The sequence below is a fragment of the Tyto alba genome, unplaced genomic scaffold (genome assembly GCF_018691265.1).
Source record: "Tyto alba isolate M040663 unplaced genomic scaffold, T.alba_DEE_v4.0 Super-Scaffold_8, whole genome shotgun sequence".
NCBI lineage: Eukaryota > Metazoa > Chordata > Aves > Strigiformes > Tytonidae > Tyto > Tyto alba.
This window is the reverse complement of record NW_024881329.1, coordinates 94,402-115,088: the sequence shown is the minus strand read 5'-3', so window position 1 is coordinate 115,088 and position 20,687 is coordinate 94,402. Positions and strand designations below refer to the sequence as shown.

At 37.8% G+C, this 20,687-nt stretch overlaps 1 protein-coding gene across 8 annotated transcripts in view; it reads right to left on the bottom strand.

Moving 5' to 3' along the window:
* The window catches only part of CPT1A (carnitine palmitoyltransferase 1A), a 62,601-nt gene that overhangs the window by 20,564 nt on the left and 21,350 nt on the right, over positions 1-20,687 (bottom strand). For all 8 annotated transcript variants that reach the window (XM_042784531.1, XM_042784528.1, XM_042784525.1 and 5 more), the window contains 10 exons: positions 19,999-20,086; positions 15,410-15,605; positions 14,097-14,285; positions 12,898-13,003; positions 10,948-11,064; positions 9,897-10,061; positions 8,495-8,629; positions 3,977-4,129; positions 2,833-2,937; positions 707-799 (listed from right to left, as the gene is read on the bottom strand). In XM_042784531.1, the coding sequence (XP_042640465.1) occupies positions 707-799; positions 2,833-2,937; positions 3,977-4,129; positions 8,495-8,629; positions 9,897-10,061; positions 10,948-11,064; positions 12,898-13,003; positions 14,097-14,285; positions 15,410-15,605; positions 19,999-20,086 (1,347 nt within the window). The remainder of the gene's footprint in view (positions 1-706; positions 800-2,832; positions 2,938-3,976; positions 4,130-8,494; positions 8,630-9,896; positions 10,062-10,947; positions 11,065-12,897; positions 13,004-14,096; positions 14,286-15,409; positions 15,606-19,998; positions 20,087-20,687) is intronic.

Below are 20,687 nucleotides of genomic sequence, written 5' to 3'. Positions count from 1 at the left end.
AAATGCTGCCTTTTCTGCATGGACCTTTGTCTTTGACTTGTAAAAATTACAGGAAAATTTAAAGTATAAGCTAACAGGCACCTGAAGAACAATTTGAACTATGAAAAAAACAAGGTTGTATTTCCTAATCTTCAATGATTAACCAAAGGCACCAAGATTTCTCAGACAAGCTAAGGTCAAAAAAGGAAAACTAGTTCAGCTATGTAATACTTAACAAACTCAGCATGTTTACTGAAGTCATAAAAATCTAAAGGGGAAGGATGAATTGAAGCTCACTCAAAGCAGGCCTCTGCAACAGCAGAGTATTGAATAGATGACATCTACTACATTCTAATAATGGGTGTTATTCTAATAAATTTTTGATTATGTTTTTCCAGCACAGATTACAATTTATGGGCAAGATTCTTTGAGTATTATTTAAATCATGAAGATTTAAAGAATAGGAAGCATACATTTTACTCTGTCTTTACAACTGCAGCCAGAGACAAATCAAAGCAAAACTGTAATAACAAAAACCAGGAGACACCTGTTTATGGGACAGATACAAGTAACACCACCAAAACAGCATATGTTGAAAAAGAAAAAGCACATTATAACTGTATGTTTCAAGTCCTACTAAATTTTTTTTTTAGACAGTGAGTAGAACAGATATATAAGCAGGTATCGGAACAGATTTATTAAACCATAGGAAAGGACTGACTCTTACCGTCTCAGAACAAGATATTTTGCTGGAGACATGGAAATGTATGGAATTTTCATCCAAGATAATATAAGAAACACCATAACCATCATCAGCCACCTAGGGGAAGCAAGAAGAGAAAAACAAGTTCTAAACTTTTTATTTCTCCTTCCATTCCTAAATTATCTTATACATAATTACACAATTCTTATTGTGCAGTTTTTAAAATCAGTTGCAATTTCTCCTCAAGCAGAAATTAAGCTTTCACATTTAATGCATCATTTCTGAAGACTGATTCCAATTAAGTAAACAGTTCTAGTCTCATCTGAAGTGCATGGAATTAATATTTTCGGAATATGTCTGTAATATTTCCCAGCTTTAGTATTTTGAAATAGAATATGTGTTCAAAGACCTTCTCCTATGAAGGTCTGGTCCTAAGCAGCTATATAGCTTCAGTGCTTAAGCAGAAAGGAATAAAACGGCTCAGTTGTATACCTAAACATCCTGTTTCATGGGATCACTCTGCAGATGTAAAAAATACAGTACATAAATGCAGAGCGTGCAAGCCTTATAGAAAACTTGCCCAAAGGCTAAGTTATCCAGCTCTACAGCAAAGATATGATTCTGAACACTTGTATCATGAGCAGGGCTCTGGTCCAATTTCAACATTAGCAGGATTAACTGTCCCAGGTTTCAGTCTGATGATATACTTAAAGTATGCCTAGTAAACATCGACTAGCCTGCTGCCACTCTCCCTCCTCTCTTTCCTAACTCAGAGGATCACAGCCTTCAGGCTCTTTGCTGCCACTGCTGCTAAGCAGCCTGATGGTCTTCTCTCCATTAGTACTACAGGGCTATATTCTACAGAACACTTGAAAAAAAATACCCAGACCCAACAAACACACACATGGAAAGCCTGATGTACTGACTCTCTGGGCTACTTCAACAAACCAAAGCACATTTTTTGTAAGGGTACAAGAAATGATGAATGAAATTTTAAGCAGGGTTATTTGGAAAGGCAGACAACTGAAGAAAGGAAATGAAAGGAATGAAGAAATAGTAAGAAGAGAGAAGTTAATATAGCATTAGCAAAAACAAAGGGAAAAGAGTATTAGAAATTCCTGCAGCCAAAAACCTACTATATTGCCAGACCACACCTTTTGGGGGATTCTAAATACTGACTTCATAATCTGCTGGAGCAAGCCAGTTTCTCATGAATGAGCAGCATTGCAATAGCTAGGCTTCCTTGATACTATAATTTAAACTCATTCCAACTTCAAGAACTACTGAAAGCTCTAACATGAATAAATACATTTAAAAAAAAAATGCACAAAACCCAACTTCCAGCTTGACAGACCAGCCAAAATACACTGCACTTGTCATCCTAATTTCTGTGTGGCAAAGAGCAGTCCTGTGATCCCTCTCATTGTTCTTTCAATGGAAATGCTTTTTGAAAACAGATTAATCTAGTCTATAGCACCATAAAGACTGCTTAACAGATCTTGTTTATGTATCATCATGAATGACCATGTTCAAGTCCTGGTAAAATACTACAGCAAAACAGAAACTTGTAAAATGTCTAACAATACACTAGTTTCTTGAAACTCTACAGAAGCTGCAGAACGTGGTTTTATTCTTAACTTAGACACTATTCACACTTAAGAGGGCAAGCAGAATAATGTGAGTAGCTTAATTTGGAAGAAAGCATAAGCATATTTTTTAATTAATCAGGAAATATAAAGAACAAGTCAAGTATAACTACTTTTACAAGTCCCAACCTTAAAATCTAGTTTAAGTACTAAGGCATTTGTCACTGTAATAATATCCTGATGTACAGAAGCTCTGGGCATATGTAATGTGATAAAAGCCCCCACTTGATCAGATCTGGGATGTGGAGCTCTGTGCCACATTTTATAACTGCATATTTCCTTAAGAATAATCCATTCTTGTAGTGAGATATGAGAAAGAGGTGATTGTGCTGGGTTTGTGTGTGTGGCATGTCCACATCATGGGAAAGCATTAAATACATGCATTTAAAAGGATGTGTTGCACCACTGATGTGCAGCATGAAAGTATTAGAGATCTGAAATTTTCAGACTGGCATATTAAAAATAAAACTGTTTTTAAAGGGTAAATGTATTTAGCAAACATACCGGTCCAAATCCTCCACCACAGGATAACATCTCAGGGTTCTTCTTTAGATCAATATGCTGCTGTGGTGTCTGACTTGTTGACAGCCTCCAAGGCTCTGACAAAACCTTTATTAGATATGAAAGAGATGCAAACAAGTATATGTTCTTAAATATGCAATTTTCCCAAAAACTAGCCAAGGTAAGTTAGAAAGCACTCAATAAAGCAATATTAAGGATAACTCCAGTTCCCAGATCAATGGAATGAACAATTAAGGTTAAAAGACACAGCTAAAATTGTCCTGATATGCAATCCATTAACATATGAGGTCGTGATATCAATTTCTCCAACAGAATAAAAGTTCTTTCAATAGAAACACTATTCCAAAACAGATTAATCTGGTCTCTATCTATCTGGTAAATTCTGCATAACAGGTCTTGTTAACAACAGGATCATTAATGGCCATATTCAAATCCCAGTAAGATACCACATCCAGCTAGAACCCTGTAAAATCTCTAACAATACATACGCATCTTGAAAGTCCATGGAAGCTGTAAAAAGTTGGTTTAATTTTGACTTGGCCACTACTCACATTTAGGATGGCAAACAGACAAATGTGAGTGGCTTGTGGAGGCAAGCTGGAATGCATTTTTTATTAATCAAAAAACATGAACAAGTGCAATATAATTACTTTTATAAAGCCCTACCTTAAAATCTAGTTTAATAAAACGTTTGTCATGGTAATAAACAGTGACAGTAACGTTAAGCACTAAAGAACATAAATCACAATATACAGCTCCTTTAACTCACAGTAACCTAAAAGAAAGTGACTTTGTCACAGTTCCTAAAGCATATTCTTGAGAGAAACCACAGCAACCAGTATTTTTTTTTTTGTAATACAGACTATATCCTTCTTGCAATCCTTAATAACATGTATAACACTACAAAGCTCACAGAAAGCATTACTACTATTAATAAGTGTATACATAAAGAAAAATTAAACTAACGTGTAATCTAACAGCAGATGTTAAGCTATTGCTAGCTGAACTCTTACCTTTTTTCTTACAAAAACCAGCGTTCTACAAGTACGTTTGCAGATACCACAGAACAGTAAGTAAACAAAAGATTATTTACTGTAATTAATAGTTATCAATAAAAGATACTTACTTCCTTAAGGAAAGGAGAATCTACAGCAAGGTACTTGGACACAACATAAAGGCAGAACAGATGGCGGTCAATGCCAGAACCAGTCATGGCGAGACGATACAAGTGCTGATGTTTGGCAGCAGCAATCCGAAAGAACTTGAGCTTATTGTTGTTCTAACAATGAAAAAAAGATGAAGAAAAATTAGTTAAGTGAACTGGGTTGAAGATGGAGTTGCAGAAACTATGTTACAGCAATGACTCCCAAGCCTAGAGCACTTAAGGGTCATCTACAAGACAATAGATGCAACTAACACCAAATACTAGTATCCTCTGTCTTTTCAACCTCATGCATTCAATTTCAGGCATTAGCAAGTGTCAACTATTACCTGCTGTAAACAGTGCATAATGAAAAAAAAAAATGTATTTTAAGTGTGATTTAACCTCAGAATCAAACATTATTACAACTCAAGCCTATAACACTATTGAATATTTAGTTTCTAGAGACACTGGTCTTAAAAAGTTACAGAAGAGCAAACCTCAACATGGTTTAAGAAAAGCTGGAACTGCAACAACCATTTTAGAAGGCAAACTGACAACACTGAAGATATTGGGGTCCATGAATGCTGGTCATTTTCTGAAAACCCTCTCTTAAGAGCTCAGGAACAGACAATTCCAAAGTGTCAGAAGTCAAGCAAGCAGGGCAGAAGGCCAGCTTGGCTCAGCAGGGATCTTCTAGAACTTAGGTGGAAAAGTGTATGGACACTGAAAGAAAGGACAGGTGACATGGGACAAATACAAAGATGCTGTTTGCCACTGTAGAGAGCAACCAAAGCTCCGTTAGATTTCAAGCTGGACAGTTCTGTGAAGGACAACAAACAGGGCTTTTAAAAATATGTTAACAGCAAAAGGAGGAGAATCAGAGATGATAACATTGGTCTGCTACTTTAGGAGGTTGGTCACCTCACAAATGGGGATGCAGACAAAGCAGAGACGTTTAATGCCTTCTTCACTTCTGTCTTTAACAGTAGTGATGGGCCATGGGAACTAACCTCTGGGACCCTGTGCTGGAAGACCGTGTGACTAGGGGGATAATAAACTCCCAGCTGACTGAACTTGTTTGGGACTCGCTGCTCCCACTGGAGGCACTTAAGTCTGTGGGGCCCAGTGAAATTCATCCCAGGGTATTAAAAGAGCTGGCCGACGTTACTGCAGGACCTCTCTCCAATTATTTTTCAGTGGTCTTGGGAATCAGGAGAAGTCTCCATCAACTGGAAACTGGCAAATGCTGTCCCAGTTTTCAAGAAGGGTAAGAAGGAAGACCCTAGTAATTACATGCGTGTCAGTCTCAATTCAGTGCCTGGTAAAATCAGAGAGAAGGTTATTCTGGGAGTTATTGAAAAACACTTGAGAGACAATGCAGTCCTTGGTCACAGCCAACACAGGCTCAGCAGGGGAAAGTCCTGTTTAACTAACTTAATTTCCTTGATGACAAGGTCACCCATCTAGCTGGCCAAGGAAAGCCAGTAGACATGAGCTTTTTGGATTTTAGCAAACCTTTTGATAACTGTCTCTCACAGCATCCTTATGGACAAAATGTCCAGCACACGGCTAGAGAAGTCCATAATATGTTGGGTGAACAGTTGGCTGATGGGTCCGGCTCAAAGAGTTAAAATAAATGGGGTTACCTCAGGCTGGCAGCCAGTCCCCAGTGGGGCTCAATTCTAGGGCCAGTGCTTGTTTGATGTTTTTATAAAGGATCTGGATGCACAAGTCGAATGTATATTAAGTAAGTTTGCCAATGATACTAAATTAGGAGGAACTGTGGACTCCCTCAAGGGTAGAGAGGCCTTACAGAGCCATCTGGGTGGACTAGAGAGCTGGTCCCTTGATTTGTTCAGCTTGGAGAAGCAAAGGCTGAGGGGTGCCCTCATCGCAGTCTACAACTTCCTCAAGGGGGGCAGAAGTGGGGAGGTGCTGATGTCCTCTCTCTGGTGACCAGCAGTAGATGTGGAAATGGAATGAAGCTGCATCAGGGGAAGTTCAGCTTGGACGTCAGGCAAAGGTTCTTCACTGAGAGGGTTTTCGGTCACTGGAACAGGCTCCCCAAGGAAGTGGTCAGGGCACCAAGCCTGTCCGAGTTCAAGGAGTGTCTGGATGATCCTTTTGGTCTTATGGCTCAGTTTTAGGTAGCCCGTTGGGGAGCAAGGAGGTGATATCCTTATGGGTCTCTTCCAACTTGAGATATTCTATGAGCACTGTATGAATGTTGCAAGGGTGAAAGAAAGTGTCTGTTCAAAACAGTCATTCTGTTTAGATTTTATAATGTGGAATGCAACACACTGAGTATACTGTAACCTGCTACTTCTTATCTCCAGTATCACTGCATTTTACACCTTTTACACCATTTTACACATTTTAATTGGGACACAGTGAGCAGCCTATTTGCCTCCAGTATGAGAAACTAATAAGTCACTTGTAGTCATGCTAAGCATGCCTACCATTGGCAGTCAGGAGTAAAGTTTTGTCAATAGTCTATGAAGGATAGAAGTGCTCAGGAAAAATTCTAAAAATTCTCAGGAAGGACCCAGAGAAAAGCAGAAGCATGCAGTAAAGGCAGACAACTATTTTAAAAATAATATATAAATGCATATAATATAATCTTCAAACATAAAAGTAAAAATTGCATTATGAAGGCAGGGTTCCTCTGCTCTGTGGCTGATCATTCCAGATGAAGGGCAGTAATGATTCAACAAGTCTGAAAAAGAATCATAGTTGTAGTAACCATAAAAAAAATTGAGCAGAATGAAGTCTGCTGCATATATGATTTTGCCATGTATGGTGCTTATTCCTTTAACAAAAATGGAGACATTAACTGCAGAGATGAAAGAGCAGTTAATTCTGACATCGATTTTGACATGGCTATGACAAAATTACACTGGGTAGTTGTACAGTAGCTATATCATACAGTTATGTATGACATGTTGACATAAATGGATTTCCAGACTTGCACTGTTCTGATCATGGCTACCAGCACAGCATGTTGAGAAATACAGGGGGAGTTTACCTACATAGAACTTGCAGAAAGAGGAGGGAGATAAAAGCTTCTCTCTTTCTCTGTGCATCCATTTTCTTGCAGTAACATTTATTCACAGAATCACGGGGTTGGTTTTTTCTAAAGGACAATCCTCACCTGTTCATCTGCTTAGACTCCTCTGCCCTAAAATCTGATCAACTAAGACTCTTTCCTGAAGGATCATTATGGAACTTACATCTAAAGATTTTCAAAGTGAAAAAACACCCTCCCCAAGTTACCTGTTTCAGGTTTCTCACTTTTCCCCTCCTTACTCATTATCCCTATTCGCAGAAAATATTTTCCTGATATGTTTCTTTCAAAAATTTAAGTCCATTACTTCTTGGGACAGAGAACAAATTGTTCCCATCATCTCTGCATCAGCTTTCTTATCTTCCTAAGCACAACCTGGCTCCTTCTTCCAGTGTTCTTTCTTCTTTAGACTAGGCAAGAATAATTAAGTTCAATCTCTCCTCCCAGATCCTCTCCAGAGGTTGCTAACCATTCTTCTTGCTCTCCTTTAGATTTTCTCCATCCGTACCTTGAGTGTGGTGTCTAAAACTGGACACAACACACCAGCTAGTGCTTTACTAGGGAAAAAAAGTATAGAGACAAAATGCTACTAAAAATAAAGGGCAAGACTAACTAAAGTGAGGGCTCCATTTTTCCCAATGGCATGGCACTGAATGTTCTATGTCAGTGTTCAGTTACTGATTATAAAAGTCCTAGATTCTTTTCGTTAGCACTTCTAGCCATGCAGCTGTTACTCAGGCCTGGATACAATACCTTGAGTACATTCTTATTTAACAAAATCCTCTTTTTCAGGTCAACTTTTTACTGACTCTGAAGAACTGGAAATCCCCTTCACCTTAGCAAAACCTGCAAATGTAATGATTTATTTGATCAACTGTATCTGTGAAAACTGTGACTAGCAGTAGATTAAAGACCAGACAGCCTCCAAGACAATTGTCTTCCACCCTTCCATTTTTATGGAAAACATATTTTCAGTATTGTCCAAGTTTCACAAGCCAAGAAGTTTTTTCCTAGACCATGCTTCCTTTGTTTGCTATGCAGAACATCACAAGAAAGATTAAAAAGCCCACTGAAATCAATATATAAGACACATTTCCCATGGATAATACTTGTCTTCCTATCTGCAAGGGAAGCCTAACTGGTATGAGATTACTTGTTTTACAGATCTTTGAGTTTTACAAGTCATCTCAGTTTTCTGGAGTTCAGTAACTGTAAGTAATATCATATGTGGCTAAGTTACTGCCACTCTCTTTCGGTATAGCCTTGAATTTCTGCCATATTGACAGAAAATGTGGACAATTACCTTATGCTGCACTCCATTCCTAAAACACAAAGGTATCATTTAAGTATTTAAAAACTATTTGGGAACTTATACAGGTCTAGTGAAAACTCATGTGCCTTATGGGTTGCATAAGGCAACACCACCATGAACTTACATTTTCAGTTGGGTCTTCCATGCTTCGAACAAAATTACATGATTCAACAGTACATGAACGAACAGTTTCAGTCCTGCCTTCTCTGAACAAGCGTGTCATAGAGGCTTCATATGTTAAAGAAAATTTTCCCATGTCCTTGAAAAGGAAAAAATAAAAACTTAAACGTTTAGCCAGACTTAGCCCCTCTTTCTTAATCAACAGTTCAAGGTAAGTACACAGAATATGAATCACTCCACAAATTAAACTCAACATGAAATTTTCAGTAGCCCATCATTAGAAGTCTTACCTAAAGATAATAAAGAAAAAAAAAGATTAGTAGCAGGATTTTATAAACACTAATAGAACAACCAAACTAGCAAGGACTACCCTCTGCATTTTATATTCAGTCTTCTTCAGTTTATAAAAGAAGCTGACTTAAAGGCTATCTATTTGAAAGTTCAGTAGCTTCCTAGTTAACACAGCTGTGGTAAGTAATCAAGAAAACTAACATCCTTGAAAGTATTTTCGGTTAAAAGTTTAGTAGCATGCAGACACATGCCAGTGTGGGGATTTTTCAAGAATGTGAGAACTGAAAACAGTCTGCAAAATCCAGGAAGTATGGCTTCTGTGTTTCCTGTAGATGTGCAGTCTATAGATTAAAAGTTGCCAAATGACAGAAGTTTATCTAACATGTTAGCAGTCCTACCTGTCTAAAAACATACATCAGAACAGATTGTGAAAGCCTGTTCAGTTTTAGAGGATGGATATTCAAAATAAAAGAGGTGGATGGGTAATCAAACTGTTTGCCATGTAGTCACCCTAACCAATGGTAAGAAAGGCTAAGTGGTGATAGCGGCCAGGAAGTCTGGATGCTTTGAAAAATCATTTAGAATTACTTAAAAAAAAGAAAGTAAAACAGTATCTCAACAGTGACAACTAGAACGCAAAATGAAAAATATTCATGTTGCTACACTGGTGTTTTCTGGAAGCACATTATATAAAAGGTGAACTAACAGAAAAAAACACAGGCAGGCATTTCTGTTAATCCTGTTGGGGAGCGTCCTTGACTATCGAACTAAGGGTGACTCCAAACTAAAGATAAGTTTAACATTGTTTAGATTATAAACACAGCTACTAGAAGTTTCATATCTACTTCTTTGAAATCCAAAATGCCTAGGGATAGACCAACTATGCAGAAGAGAAAAACTTGCACAAGTAAATGCGCCAAACTTTGGACAATTAATTTCCAGCTAGTAATCTGTTTATGGTTTGTACCAATTTCCATTGTAATGTCTTTAATTATCTTGCACAAGTAGTGCAAGATTACTCTAAAGTACTTTACACAGTCACATGTTTTAATCACAGACAAGCTATACCCAATTTAATGAGATTCTTTAAGCCAGAAACAGTCTGTTCTTCTTACCCGATAGTGAGCAAGCTGCAGGGCAAGTTGCACGAAGGCATCAGGGCTGGTTTTTGCTTTCTTTATTAGTCCCTTCCCAAAAGCATCAAAATAAAATGAATGGAAGTCCACATCATCTGCCAGAGCTATGGCAGTGCTCAGAGACTTCTCAATCACTTCTTGACACTAAAATAAATAAATAAGAACATATGTGCATATATATGCATTTGATAGCACTTGAGAGAACTGTTAAAAAAGTGTAAATATTTTTAATTGATAAACGTTACCTTTCTGCATGCCAGAAACGTCACTATTTAAATAATCTCCCTCTGAATAAAGAGGAGAAGCTACCTTCGTCAGAAAGTTAGAATTCAAAAAGCTAATAAAAAAGAAGTTTTAAGCCAATAAACATCTAGAGTCCAAAAATTACACTTTAAAAAGATACCAGCATTAAGACTGTTCCAATCACTAAAACATAAAAGAGTGACCCACAGAGATAGTACGGCAATAGTTGCGTGGCTTCCAATCTGCTATACATGCTTAATTAAAACTTATCACCAACCATTACCTTTTTATTCAAAATTAACACCCAAATAGGTGGCGGCAGTTTGTTTTGAACTCAGGCAAAAAAAAAAAAAAAAATCAAAAAAAAATCATCAAGCCTTAATGTATACAGAATTTTGATTACAGAAGAGACATCTAATCTCAAGAAACTTTTACACAAGTGCATTCGTTCTGACAATAGTAGTGAAACCTCAGTAACTTAAACTTCATTTAAATACAGTTATATTTAAAATAGATGGCCACTTATTTCTGACATGTTGCCAACCAATAAAGTTTGTAGTAAAAAAAAAAGCTGGCATTTTCTGGCCAGAATGTTTAAAGAGTGATGTTAAAAACCCCTGGTATCTTTTTAAGTAAACCAAGTAATGTCCACACATGATATACACACCTTACAGGACTCAAAGGAATTTAAAGCTGGTTTACAGGCTTATCAGTAATTACTTAAATTATTTGACTACTCAGGAAAAGAGAGACTTCTTTCTCAAACCACTAGCTGTTCTGTACTTACTTCTTCTGGAATTTCCCACTGTAGTTTGGTAGGAATAGGAATATTATGATTGAGATCTCCTTTGCAGTGCCCATCTTCTGAATACCCCAGTTCAAGATATTCAGTTGCCATTACATTCTGCAAAGAATGATACTTCTTCAGAATTGAAACACAACACATATTGCTGTGGAATTAGGATTTAATTGTGAAATCAATATAATCCATTTTCAGTACATAGTGAAAAACAATATACAATACTTTTCCAAATACTGAAAACAGTTGCAAGTGAAGCCCTCTGTTTTACCTCTACTTTTAAGGCATTTTTACTAGTGTTCTGAGTAGGAAGAATACCAGATATGCAAACGCTTATTCAATTACACTGGTACATTTTGTTAGATGCCACCAAATTAATCAAAATGTTTCAACTAAAAACCCACCTCAGATTTACTAGTACTAAAAAAAGTCAGTCTTGAGTCTTAGATTTCACAACCTTTGTTCAATTTAGATTCCAGAGAATTTCTGCAAGTTTGTTATCTGACAAAACTTGTTCATCAAGAAACAGTTTATTTCGGAGTAAGTGCAAGAATTTAATAATTTTTAAGATTTGCATCCCACTCAAAAATCATGGTTTAATTTATATATGCACTAGAGCTCTTGGGTGGGGAAGTAGAATGAACAATAGGATGAACAATACAACAGAAAAAAAATCTCTGTCTTACAAGATTTCAAACATCTTCAATATAAAAACAAAAATTAAAAATACAGAATTATCAATAGATTTTAATCTGCTCAGTACGGAAAGAAAAAGTTTTACAAAAATCTATTGCGTGATCTACATATTTATAATTTAATTTAATTTTCTTGGTTAGTGGTCAGAACATGCCAACTATGAAATAAAGCTTAATCCATTCTATTCTAAAAATAGTCTATATAGAGCTAACAACATATAATTTTTTAGGAAATTAAATCCTACTTAGCTTATTTTATTCATCTTAATTCTTAGCAGAAAATGAGCAAACTAATAGTAGAAGATACAGTAGAGATATGAACTAAAGCATGTAACATCATTCTTTCAAAAAACCCAAAGTATTTTCCATTGAGCTAGTCTAAATTGCACTGTCAAGTCAATCTCAAATCAGTTTGGCCTTCTTTCTTCCCTGATTAGAGAATAAAATGAGGATTTTTTTTTTTTTGTTCTTACACACATGGAAATGCTTATACAATAAAATTAGGAAATTACTTGGGGCACCAGTCAGATCCATTTGTACAAATACATAATGAAATCAGAATTAGCTAATGTTTACTAAATAATTCTGAGTGATTGAGTCATGTAACTGTTTATGGGTTTAAGCTCCAAAAAAAAAAAAAAAAATCAAGTATGATTTCAAGTAATAGTTAATAAGCTCATGATGAGCAGACCTGACAAAAAGTACATTTATTCCATTCATTGCAAATAAATATAAGAGATAATTTAAACAGCATATCAATCTGTAGCTCATCAAACAATTGCTTAAGAGGAAAAGTTAGACTCTGTACTGTACCTTTAATTTTTAAAAGTAAGTATGGGACTTTTATAGCACAAGAAAGCTTAAGTGCTTGAGGAGCACGTATACACACACAAAATACAATGCCATATCAAAGAGGTAACAATCCATTGATTTAGAATATTATAAAAAGCTTAGGTGGAGTGCTGTATCACTTTTCTATGAAGACATCTATGTTCATTAAAATGCAATAAAGACCTTTAATTTAAAGGACAGCAACCTTTCTTTTTAAGCAAGGTTTTGGTTGTTTTTTTTTGTGTGTTTTTTTTTTTTTTTTCTCCTCTAAGCTCTAAAGTCACTGTAGATGCAGGCCCATAATCACTACCAGCAACGTGAATGCAAGTGACTCAAAGTAGCTGCTGATCTTCAGGACTGTTGCATGGACCATATCATATCTTCTGCATTAACTTTTGTACTAAACACCTACCTCCCAAAGGTGTCCAATAATTGGAGCATCTGCCCAAGAGTGCTCTGCATTCAGACCCATTCTCCCATTTTTGAATACTATAAGAGTGAATGTTTTATCAAACCACCTACAAAAGAAATTAAGATTTCCTTAGTTTTCTACATTCAGAAGCATTTTCATACTCTAATTTAATCTCAAAAATTCACATTCAAATGCACTAGTTCTTGTTTTGTTTGTTTTTTTTTTTTTTTTTTTTGTTTGGTTTTTTGTTTGTTTGTTTTTAAATAATAATTTATTTAAATAAACATACATAAATTTGAACTTCATTAAGTTCAACTATGTGAACCTCATGAGGTCCAACAAGGCCAAGTGCAAGGTCCTGTACCTGGGTCAGGGCAGCCCCCAGTATCAATACTAGCTTGGGGATGAATGGATTGAGCACCCCTGCAGAGGACTCTGGGGTACTGGTGGATGAAAAATTGGATATGAGCCAGAAATCTGCACTCACAGCCCAGAAAGCCAACTGTACTAACTGGGCTGCATAAGGAACAGTGTGGCCAGCAGGTCACGGGGAGGCCATTCCCCCACTCTACTCCGCTCTCATGAGAGCCCACCTGGAACGCTGCATCCAGCTCTGGGGCCCCAACTACAAGAAAGGCATGGACCTGCTCCGACAGGTCCAGGGGAGGGCCATTAAAATGGTCAGAGGGCTGGAGCACCTCTCCTATGAGGAAAGGCTGGGAGTTGGGGTTGTTCAGTCTGGAGAGGACAGCTTCTTGTGGCCTTTCAATATATAAAGAGGGCTTAAAGAACAAATGGGAATGACTTTATATCATGGCCCATAGTGACAGAACAAGGGGCAACGGTTATAAACTGAAAGAGGGTATACTGAGATTTGTCATAAGGGTGGAATTTTTTTTTATGATGAGTGTGGTGAGACACCGGGAAGGGTTTCCCAGAGAATTTGCGGATTCCCCATCACTGGAAGTGTTCAAGGCCAGGTTGGGTGGGGATTTGAGTAACCTGATCCAGTAAAAGATATCCCAGCTCGTGGCAAGCGAGGTGGACTAGATGACCTTTGAAGGTCCCTTCCAGCCCAAACCACCCTGTGATTCTATGAAATTTATCAGCATATAAGTCACCAATTCATATGTACTGACCATGCAAATCAGTGAAATTCTAAAAAAGGTAAGGTGTTTTCCACACAGTCATTACTGTACCTGTCATAACATCTACCATGTATTAAGGATTTTGCATATGCATCCAGTGACCCCACTGGATCTTCTTTCCTGTATCCTTGCTCAATGTCATCCAGTGTCACAAAAAATGCTGCTTTTTCAACAGCATCTAAGGATTGTTTGTTCTTTCCACGGCTAAAATAAGCCTGTCGAGCTTTGGCCCATGGTACTCTGCAAAAATAATTTGGTTTATAGCCACATTACATTGTCAATGCTTTATCACCCTTATAATCACTATGAGACATTCCTCCAACTTTTATCAAATTTGATGCAACTACTTTAATTGCATTTGAACTATATTAGCAGTGAAAAGTTCTGAAAATACATGTACAATGTAATCCAAAGAACTGATTCAATTTATCATCACACATGTGCAAAGCTTAGTCCTTAGAAATTCAATATTTCCGTGGCATGAAATATGTATAGCACAGATCATTTATGTTTATAACTGAACAAATGAAAATATATATTATACAGAAGAGGAAAATAGTAACAATAACGACAACAGTCAACAGATATTAATATCCATTCTTGTAACACCTAAATCTAAGAGTCTGGACAGCTGTCAGTTAGAAGTTCCATGGTAAATGCCTGAAACAGAATTGATGTTAAAGTAGTCCTGAACAATGTAATTTCTGTATGGTTGTACCATGTTTATTTATAAATATATGTGGTTTTACCAATGAAAAAATATTTCTGTTTTAAAGCAGCAAGTGCGAAAAAGGACTTGCAGTAAGAAAGTATATTAAAATCCACAGCTCTTTTCTTTCCCTTGGCCAGAAACAACTAGACAGACTGAACTAAGTTTGACACCAATTAAATTCAATTCAGTGATTTTGCACCTAGAACCAAGTGAGTACATACTGCTTTATTTTGTAGGTGCACGAGCATGGAGTAACAGTTACTGAATTCACATTCTCAATCTTAATCTTGAATATATTCTTTAAAATGCCAGTGAATGCCAGAGTAGATATAAAACTCAAGTAGTTCAATACGTGTAGTACTATAAAGCTTCCAATTATCACTCTTACCATAACCACAATTAAACAAAACTTCTCCAGCTAAGTATAACAAGTAATCTGTGTACAGGGTTGCCACTGCAAAATTACTTTTAACTCCGTATAGTTGCAAACAACTGAGGAGTTATTACATGTTAGCAATATATAAAATCAGTGATCAAGGTATAATCAACTGACTGCAGACTATTTTAAAATTCCAAAGCCAATATTCAATTAGCATGTTATGCAACTATTTCTAAATATTAAAATTCATTTAAAAAATAATATCCACCATACCTGTCTCCTGCAGTAAGAGCTGCTAGTTTCTCTTCCCCAGCCTGAGGTTCTGAATCATCATCAAGAATTCTTTGCATCTGCTGTTCAATTTCTCGGGGTTTCAACAGCCTACCATCATGGTACAGCCACACTTTGAAGTAACGGCCCTTATGATACACAACAATGTGTTTGCTGTCTTCCACATGCTGGATAGTATCTGGAATTGCAAACATTAGGTGAAAACAAAGCTGAAATCTCAAAACACTAACGCACTAAATAACATCAAGTGCCTACTGCACTCATTACCAGTCAGCCTCAGCTTATTTATTTTACCAAAGTAATAGTGTGGAATAAACCACTCCGCCATGTTATTTCGGCACAAAGATTCCTGCAAGAAACAGTCAAATCCACAGATGCGATAATCATTTGCATATATAGCACCACCAGTTTCCACACTAGAGGCCAATATTAAGCAACTAAACCTGTATTTCTGTATCTGAAAAGCGATCACTAGCAGTGTAGTCTCATTAAACAGTCAGCAAAAGAACACAATAAATGAGTCTTGGGAAAGGTACTTTTAAATCATCTGCCTTCAAGTGCTAAACAACTCACAGTACAATCTGTGGACAGCCTTAAGAGAGCCGAAATTTACTACCATGATCTTTTGTTCACATTTATCCTGGCAGATGCAGAGTGAATTGCTCCATCCAGGGCCAAAAAGTGTAGTGTTATGGAAGTCAGTGAAGCAGAAACCTATACCACAAATTTTTCCTCACTTTATTATTTACATGGCTTAATTTGGATAAGACTGATCTTTGTCATGAAGGCATTGTATCAAACCACAGATGAAGGTTTCTACAGCAGCCAGGAAAAGCCCTCAACTGATGAAAACAGTTAATTGAATTCCTTCATTACTCCAAAGAACTATCATACTCCTGTGAATCTGAGAAAACCCATTACTGAGATGATGTCCTGAGTGAGTGGTGGTTTGTTCTTTTTTTTTGTTTGTTTGTTTTTTGTTTTGTTTTATTTTGTTTTTTTTTTTTTTTTTTTCTGATAGCAGGGGAGGGGGCTACAACAGTGGCCCCTGTCAGAAGCTTCTTGAAGCTCCCCAAGCTCCAAGTCAGCTCCAACTCTGCACCAAAACTGAGCCCATCAGCTGCACCTCTGTGAGAACGTATTTAAGAAGGGACGTGGTGAGGAGCAGTGGGACTTGTGAGGAGGAGTTGGGGCAGCTGCGTGAACACCAAGGTCAGTGGAGGAACGGAGGAAGAAAGGAGGGGGGAGGTGTGCCGGAGCAGAGACCCTCCTGTACCCTGTGGTGAGACGGCAGGGCGGCCCCCCCTGCCACCCATGGAGATCTACGGTGGAGCAGACACTGATTTATGGCCTGGGAGGGGCCTCATATGACTGACTAAGGTGACTGTGCCTGAAGGAGGCCGGGAGCCTGTGGGAAGCAGCAGCCCCTGCTGTTGTAGTTCAGCGCTGGGAGGATTGCAGCATGTGGGGGTGTCCCACACTGGAGCAGCTCAGGAAGGGCTGCAGCCTGTGGGAGGGAATCCAGTCGGAGAAAGTTTGTGGAAGACTCTCTGTTGCAACAGGGAGACCATGCTGGGAGCAGGGGGAAGAAGTTCCAGAAGCTCCCCCCTGCCGAAGATGGAAGCAGCGGCAGCACTGTCTGCACCCCCCATTCCCTGCCCCTGCTCCACTGGGGGAGGAGGTAGAGATATCGGGAGCAGAGCTGAGCCCGGGAAGAAGGGAGGGATGGGGGAAGGTGTTCTCAAAATGTGGCAATGCTTCTCACTGTCCTACTCTGTTAGGTGTTGGTGTTGTCAGTATCTGTAATAAATCTATGTTCCTTTTTTATCTTCCCCTAACAAGTCTGCCTTTTGCCCAGGCCCATAACGGGTGATTTTCCCCTCCCTGTCCTATCTCAAATGCCAAGCCTGGCCTATTTTCCCCTTCTTATTGCAAGGAGGAAGGTGGGAGTGAATGGCTGTGTGGTGCTAAGGTGCCCTCTGAGCTCAAACCACAACAGATGAATAAAGATGATGTCAAAAATGAGGGCTGAGCCTAGAACTCATGATTAAGAGATATGAGAAACATTGTATGAGGGAAGAGTTCTATACTTTGGGTGCTCTCAGCTACCCATAAAGTTTTGGTAGGTATGCTTCATTGACTGATCAGAAGCAGTTTTACATTAATCATGCCTTTGGCTATCCACTTTGCATTTCTCTCAAAGATAGGGTGCCCATGATAAAAACACTAGGATTAGCAGAAGCATCACTCCAACTGTCAAATACATTAATACAATGGTTGTGAATTAAGAAAAAATCCCACAGATGGGGAAAAGAAGCAGCAGGGCAAGTCAGCTAATGAGATAACTTCTACAATCCCAACCTGAATCAGATACCTCAAGTATTTGTATCATGTCCGTGACGTGTCCATATAAAAAAGACAAATTGAGTGTAAACAGCAAAAGTGAGATCATTTGTCACCTACATCAACAACTGACTTCACAGCAGTTGTTGAGCCCCTGCACTTACTTTTCAGACACCTTAGTTATGGGCCTAAATACAGATTTGTCGTAATAAAAGAAAAAAAATCCTTTCTTTTTTCTTGTCAGTCCAAGACATCATTTATATACATCTGAAGATGCATGTACCATGCTGCATGGGTTTCCTACTCAAAAAATGGGAACAGAAAGACAAAGGCTCTTCCCTGTTTAAATGAAGCAGTTCATTCTGTAGTGCATTTTGTTAAAAGACATGAAGATTGAACAATTGCTCAAGTGACACAATACAGTGTTTGATAAGATTTTACCATCTAATAATAGGAAGACATGCCACAGTTTGTTTTTTGGGTTTTTTTGTTTGTTTGGTTGGTTGGTTTGGTTTTTTTGTTTTTTAAATATGATGCTGCTTTAGAAACCATAACATATGTAAAATACTTAAAGATAGAATTGAAATCAGTGAGCGAGAAATTAAGCTACTCAGAATCTGGGAAAAATGTTTTTATAACTCACTTATCTACACAGAGAATGACAAAAGTTGTTTTTCCTGTAGAAAAATAGAATCAATTGAAAACTAAAATAGGAAATGGGAAGTGCTTAGGAGGAAAATAAGGTAATTTTATGATGCTGACCATAAGTTAATTTGAAAGACTTCAAATTAGGAGGAACTGAGAAGAACCATTAAGATATAAGATGTATTTCAATCAGGTGCTACAGTTAGAATGGGCCACTTCTACACATTTGTGGGAAACTCATTTCAGACTAAGAGAACACCAAATCCAAAGCTAAATGCAAACACTTCATACCTTTTATTTTACTGAGGGCAGGGAAGGGGCAAGGGTTGCACTTTCAGTACTTGAAGTATTCTAAATAACAATAGCTCATACACTACAGTTGTCTAATAGAGATGTTAAAACTTGCTAGTCTACTTAAGCTACTAGTTCATGATCAGGGAGTAATCACATCAGGAGTATGTTTCTCTCGATTTTGCAGATAAAAGAAGCTGGGGCAGTGCTTGGAAATAATTCCTCAATAATCTGCCAAAGGCCAGCAGCAGAAGTGAGTCGAATCCTTCCTTATCTGATGCATACACCTACTGCTTTATCCACTAGCCAATGCCACTTTGCCTCCATATCCAGCTTACACAGTACAGCAAATGTCAGACCTCCATCAGGGAAGAGTGGGCACATCCCTAGGTCCGTATGCTTTTTATTCTGTCGTTGAGTCAGACTAACGTGCTCAAAAGTCAGCTTGAAACATAAATTAGAGATATCAAAGAAAGTTTAAAAAAAAAAAAAAATGTATCTTCAAGTGACAGCCCATACGTACATGCCCAGCAGTGGTGACTAACCAACAACTCCTTGCATTCCAAATTGTTAGTGAATGTCCTCTACACTAATCATGACTGTCAGGATAACTCTGCCAAATACTGTATTTCATTCTGATGCTGCCACAATGACACAGGGTTGGATAAACATGTGAACCCAGTTCTAAGAGGCTCTTCAGCATATAACCAAAACAGAGAAACCTAGGTATAGCTTAAGCTTTTGCAGTGCATACAAAGGGTCAAGGTAACAGTAGCATTGAAAACCTTCGCAGGACTAAGACTGTACCTGCCTCTAAACGAGGTAAACAACTAAACTTGAACGTATGTTCATACTGAGAACACCACATTGGGATGTTGTTGTGAATCGTAAGCTGAAAGGAAAAAGGAAAAGTCAAGCAAGCAAAATATTTTAAAATGGTTGAGATAAGCGAACACAACTTCTACAAAGATGAAAAATATGAGTATCAAAGGATCCTGAAACAATAGAATGGATAAAAGTAAAGGTTATTTATAAATTTAAAAACACAGGACAGACAACAGTTTCTTGAGGTTAGGTTTTAATTTAAGGAAGAAAAAACAACACTGAAGAAGTTTCAAAATCACCCTGAAAGGAAAAATATCTATGCACTCTATAGCAATTAATTGCTTCCCGAGTATCAGAACACAGTATTGGTGTGTTCTTGTGTCTGGAAAAAACAGGGTTTCATCAGAAAATACACCCCAAACTGAATTCCATTAAGATGTTTATTCTGCTTAGCTGGCCCTGCTTACCTGATTCCTCTCCTGGGATGCGGGAGGTATTAAACATCCGTTCCCACTGAGCTGAGCAGAGTGGAACAGTAGATCCCATCAGAAGAATCTGTGTCACAAATGTACATTAAAATGTAATTTTGCATATAAAATTAGCAAATTAAAAAGTAAAACCAGAATCTGGTTAAGAGACAGGCTGTAGAACAGTAAGATACATCAACTCAGGATTTTTATCCCTCCACCCCCTGTTCATCGTCTTTCCTTGAACCACACGTGGAAGATTCCACTGACATTCTAGTAGCTCTATTTTTTTTTCCCTCCTATCAAAAGCTCACCCTTCAGGAGGGACGACTGAAGCTAGCTAGCATCTGAAATCCAGAAAGTTCTCAATGGCCAGTCTGGATGCAAAACTTAATGCATGATGCATTACCCCTTAAATTCTTCTTTTAAAGCTATTTCTGGCTGTGTAGGAACAGAAGTTCACCTTTCTCAGATTTGCAGTTACATACAACTAATCACATCCCTGCCATGACCTTCAACAAAACTACTTAATTGTTTCTACAATATTTGTTCATTACAACATACAGCCACTGGACAGAACAGAAATTCAGAATGGGATTCACCCTGCTTATCTTTGCTACCTAGAAATCAGCGCAACCCATTTTATCACCGTCTACACTTGGGCTGCCACTGGCCCACTCTTGGCCTCA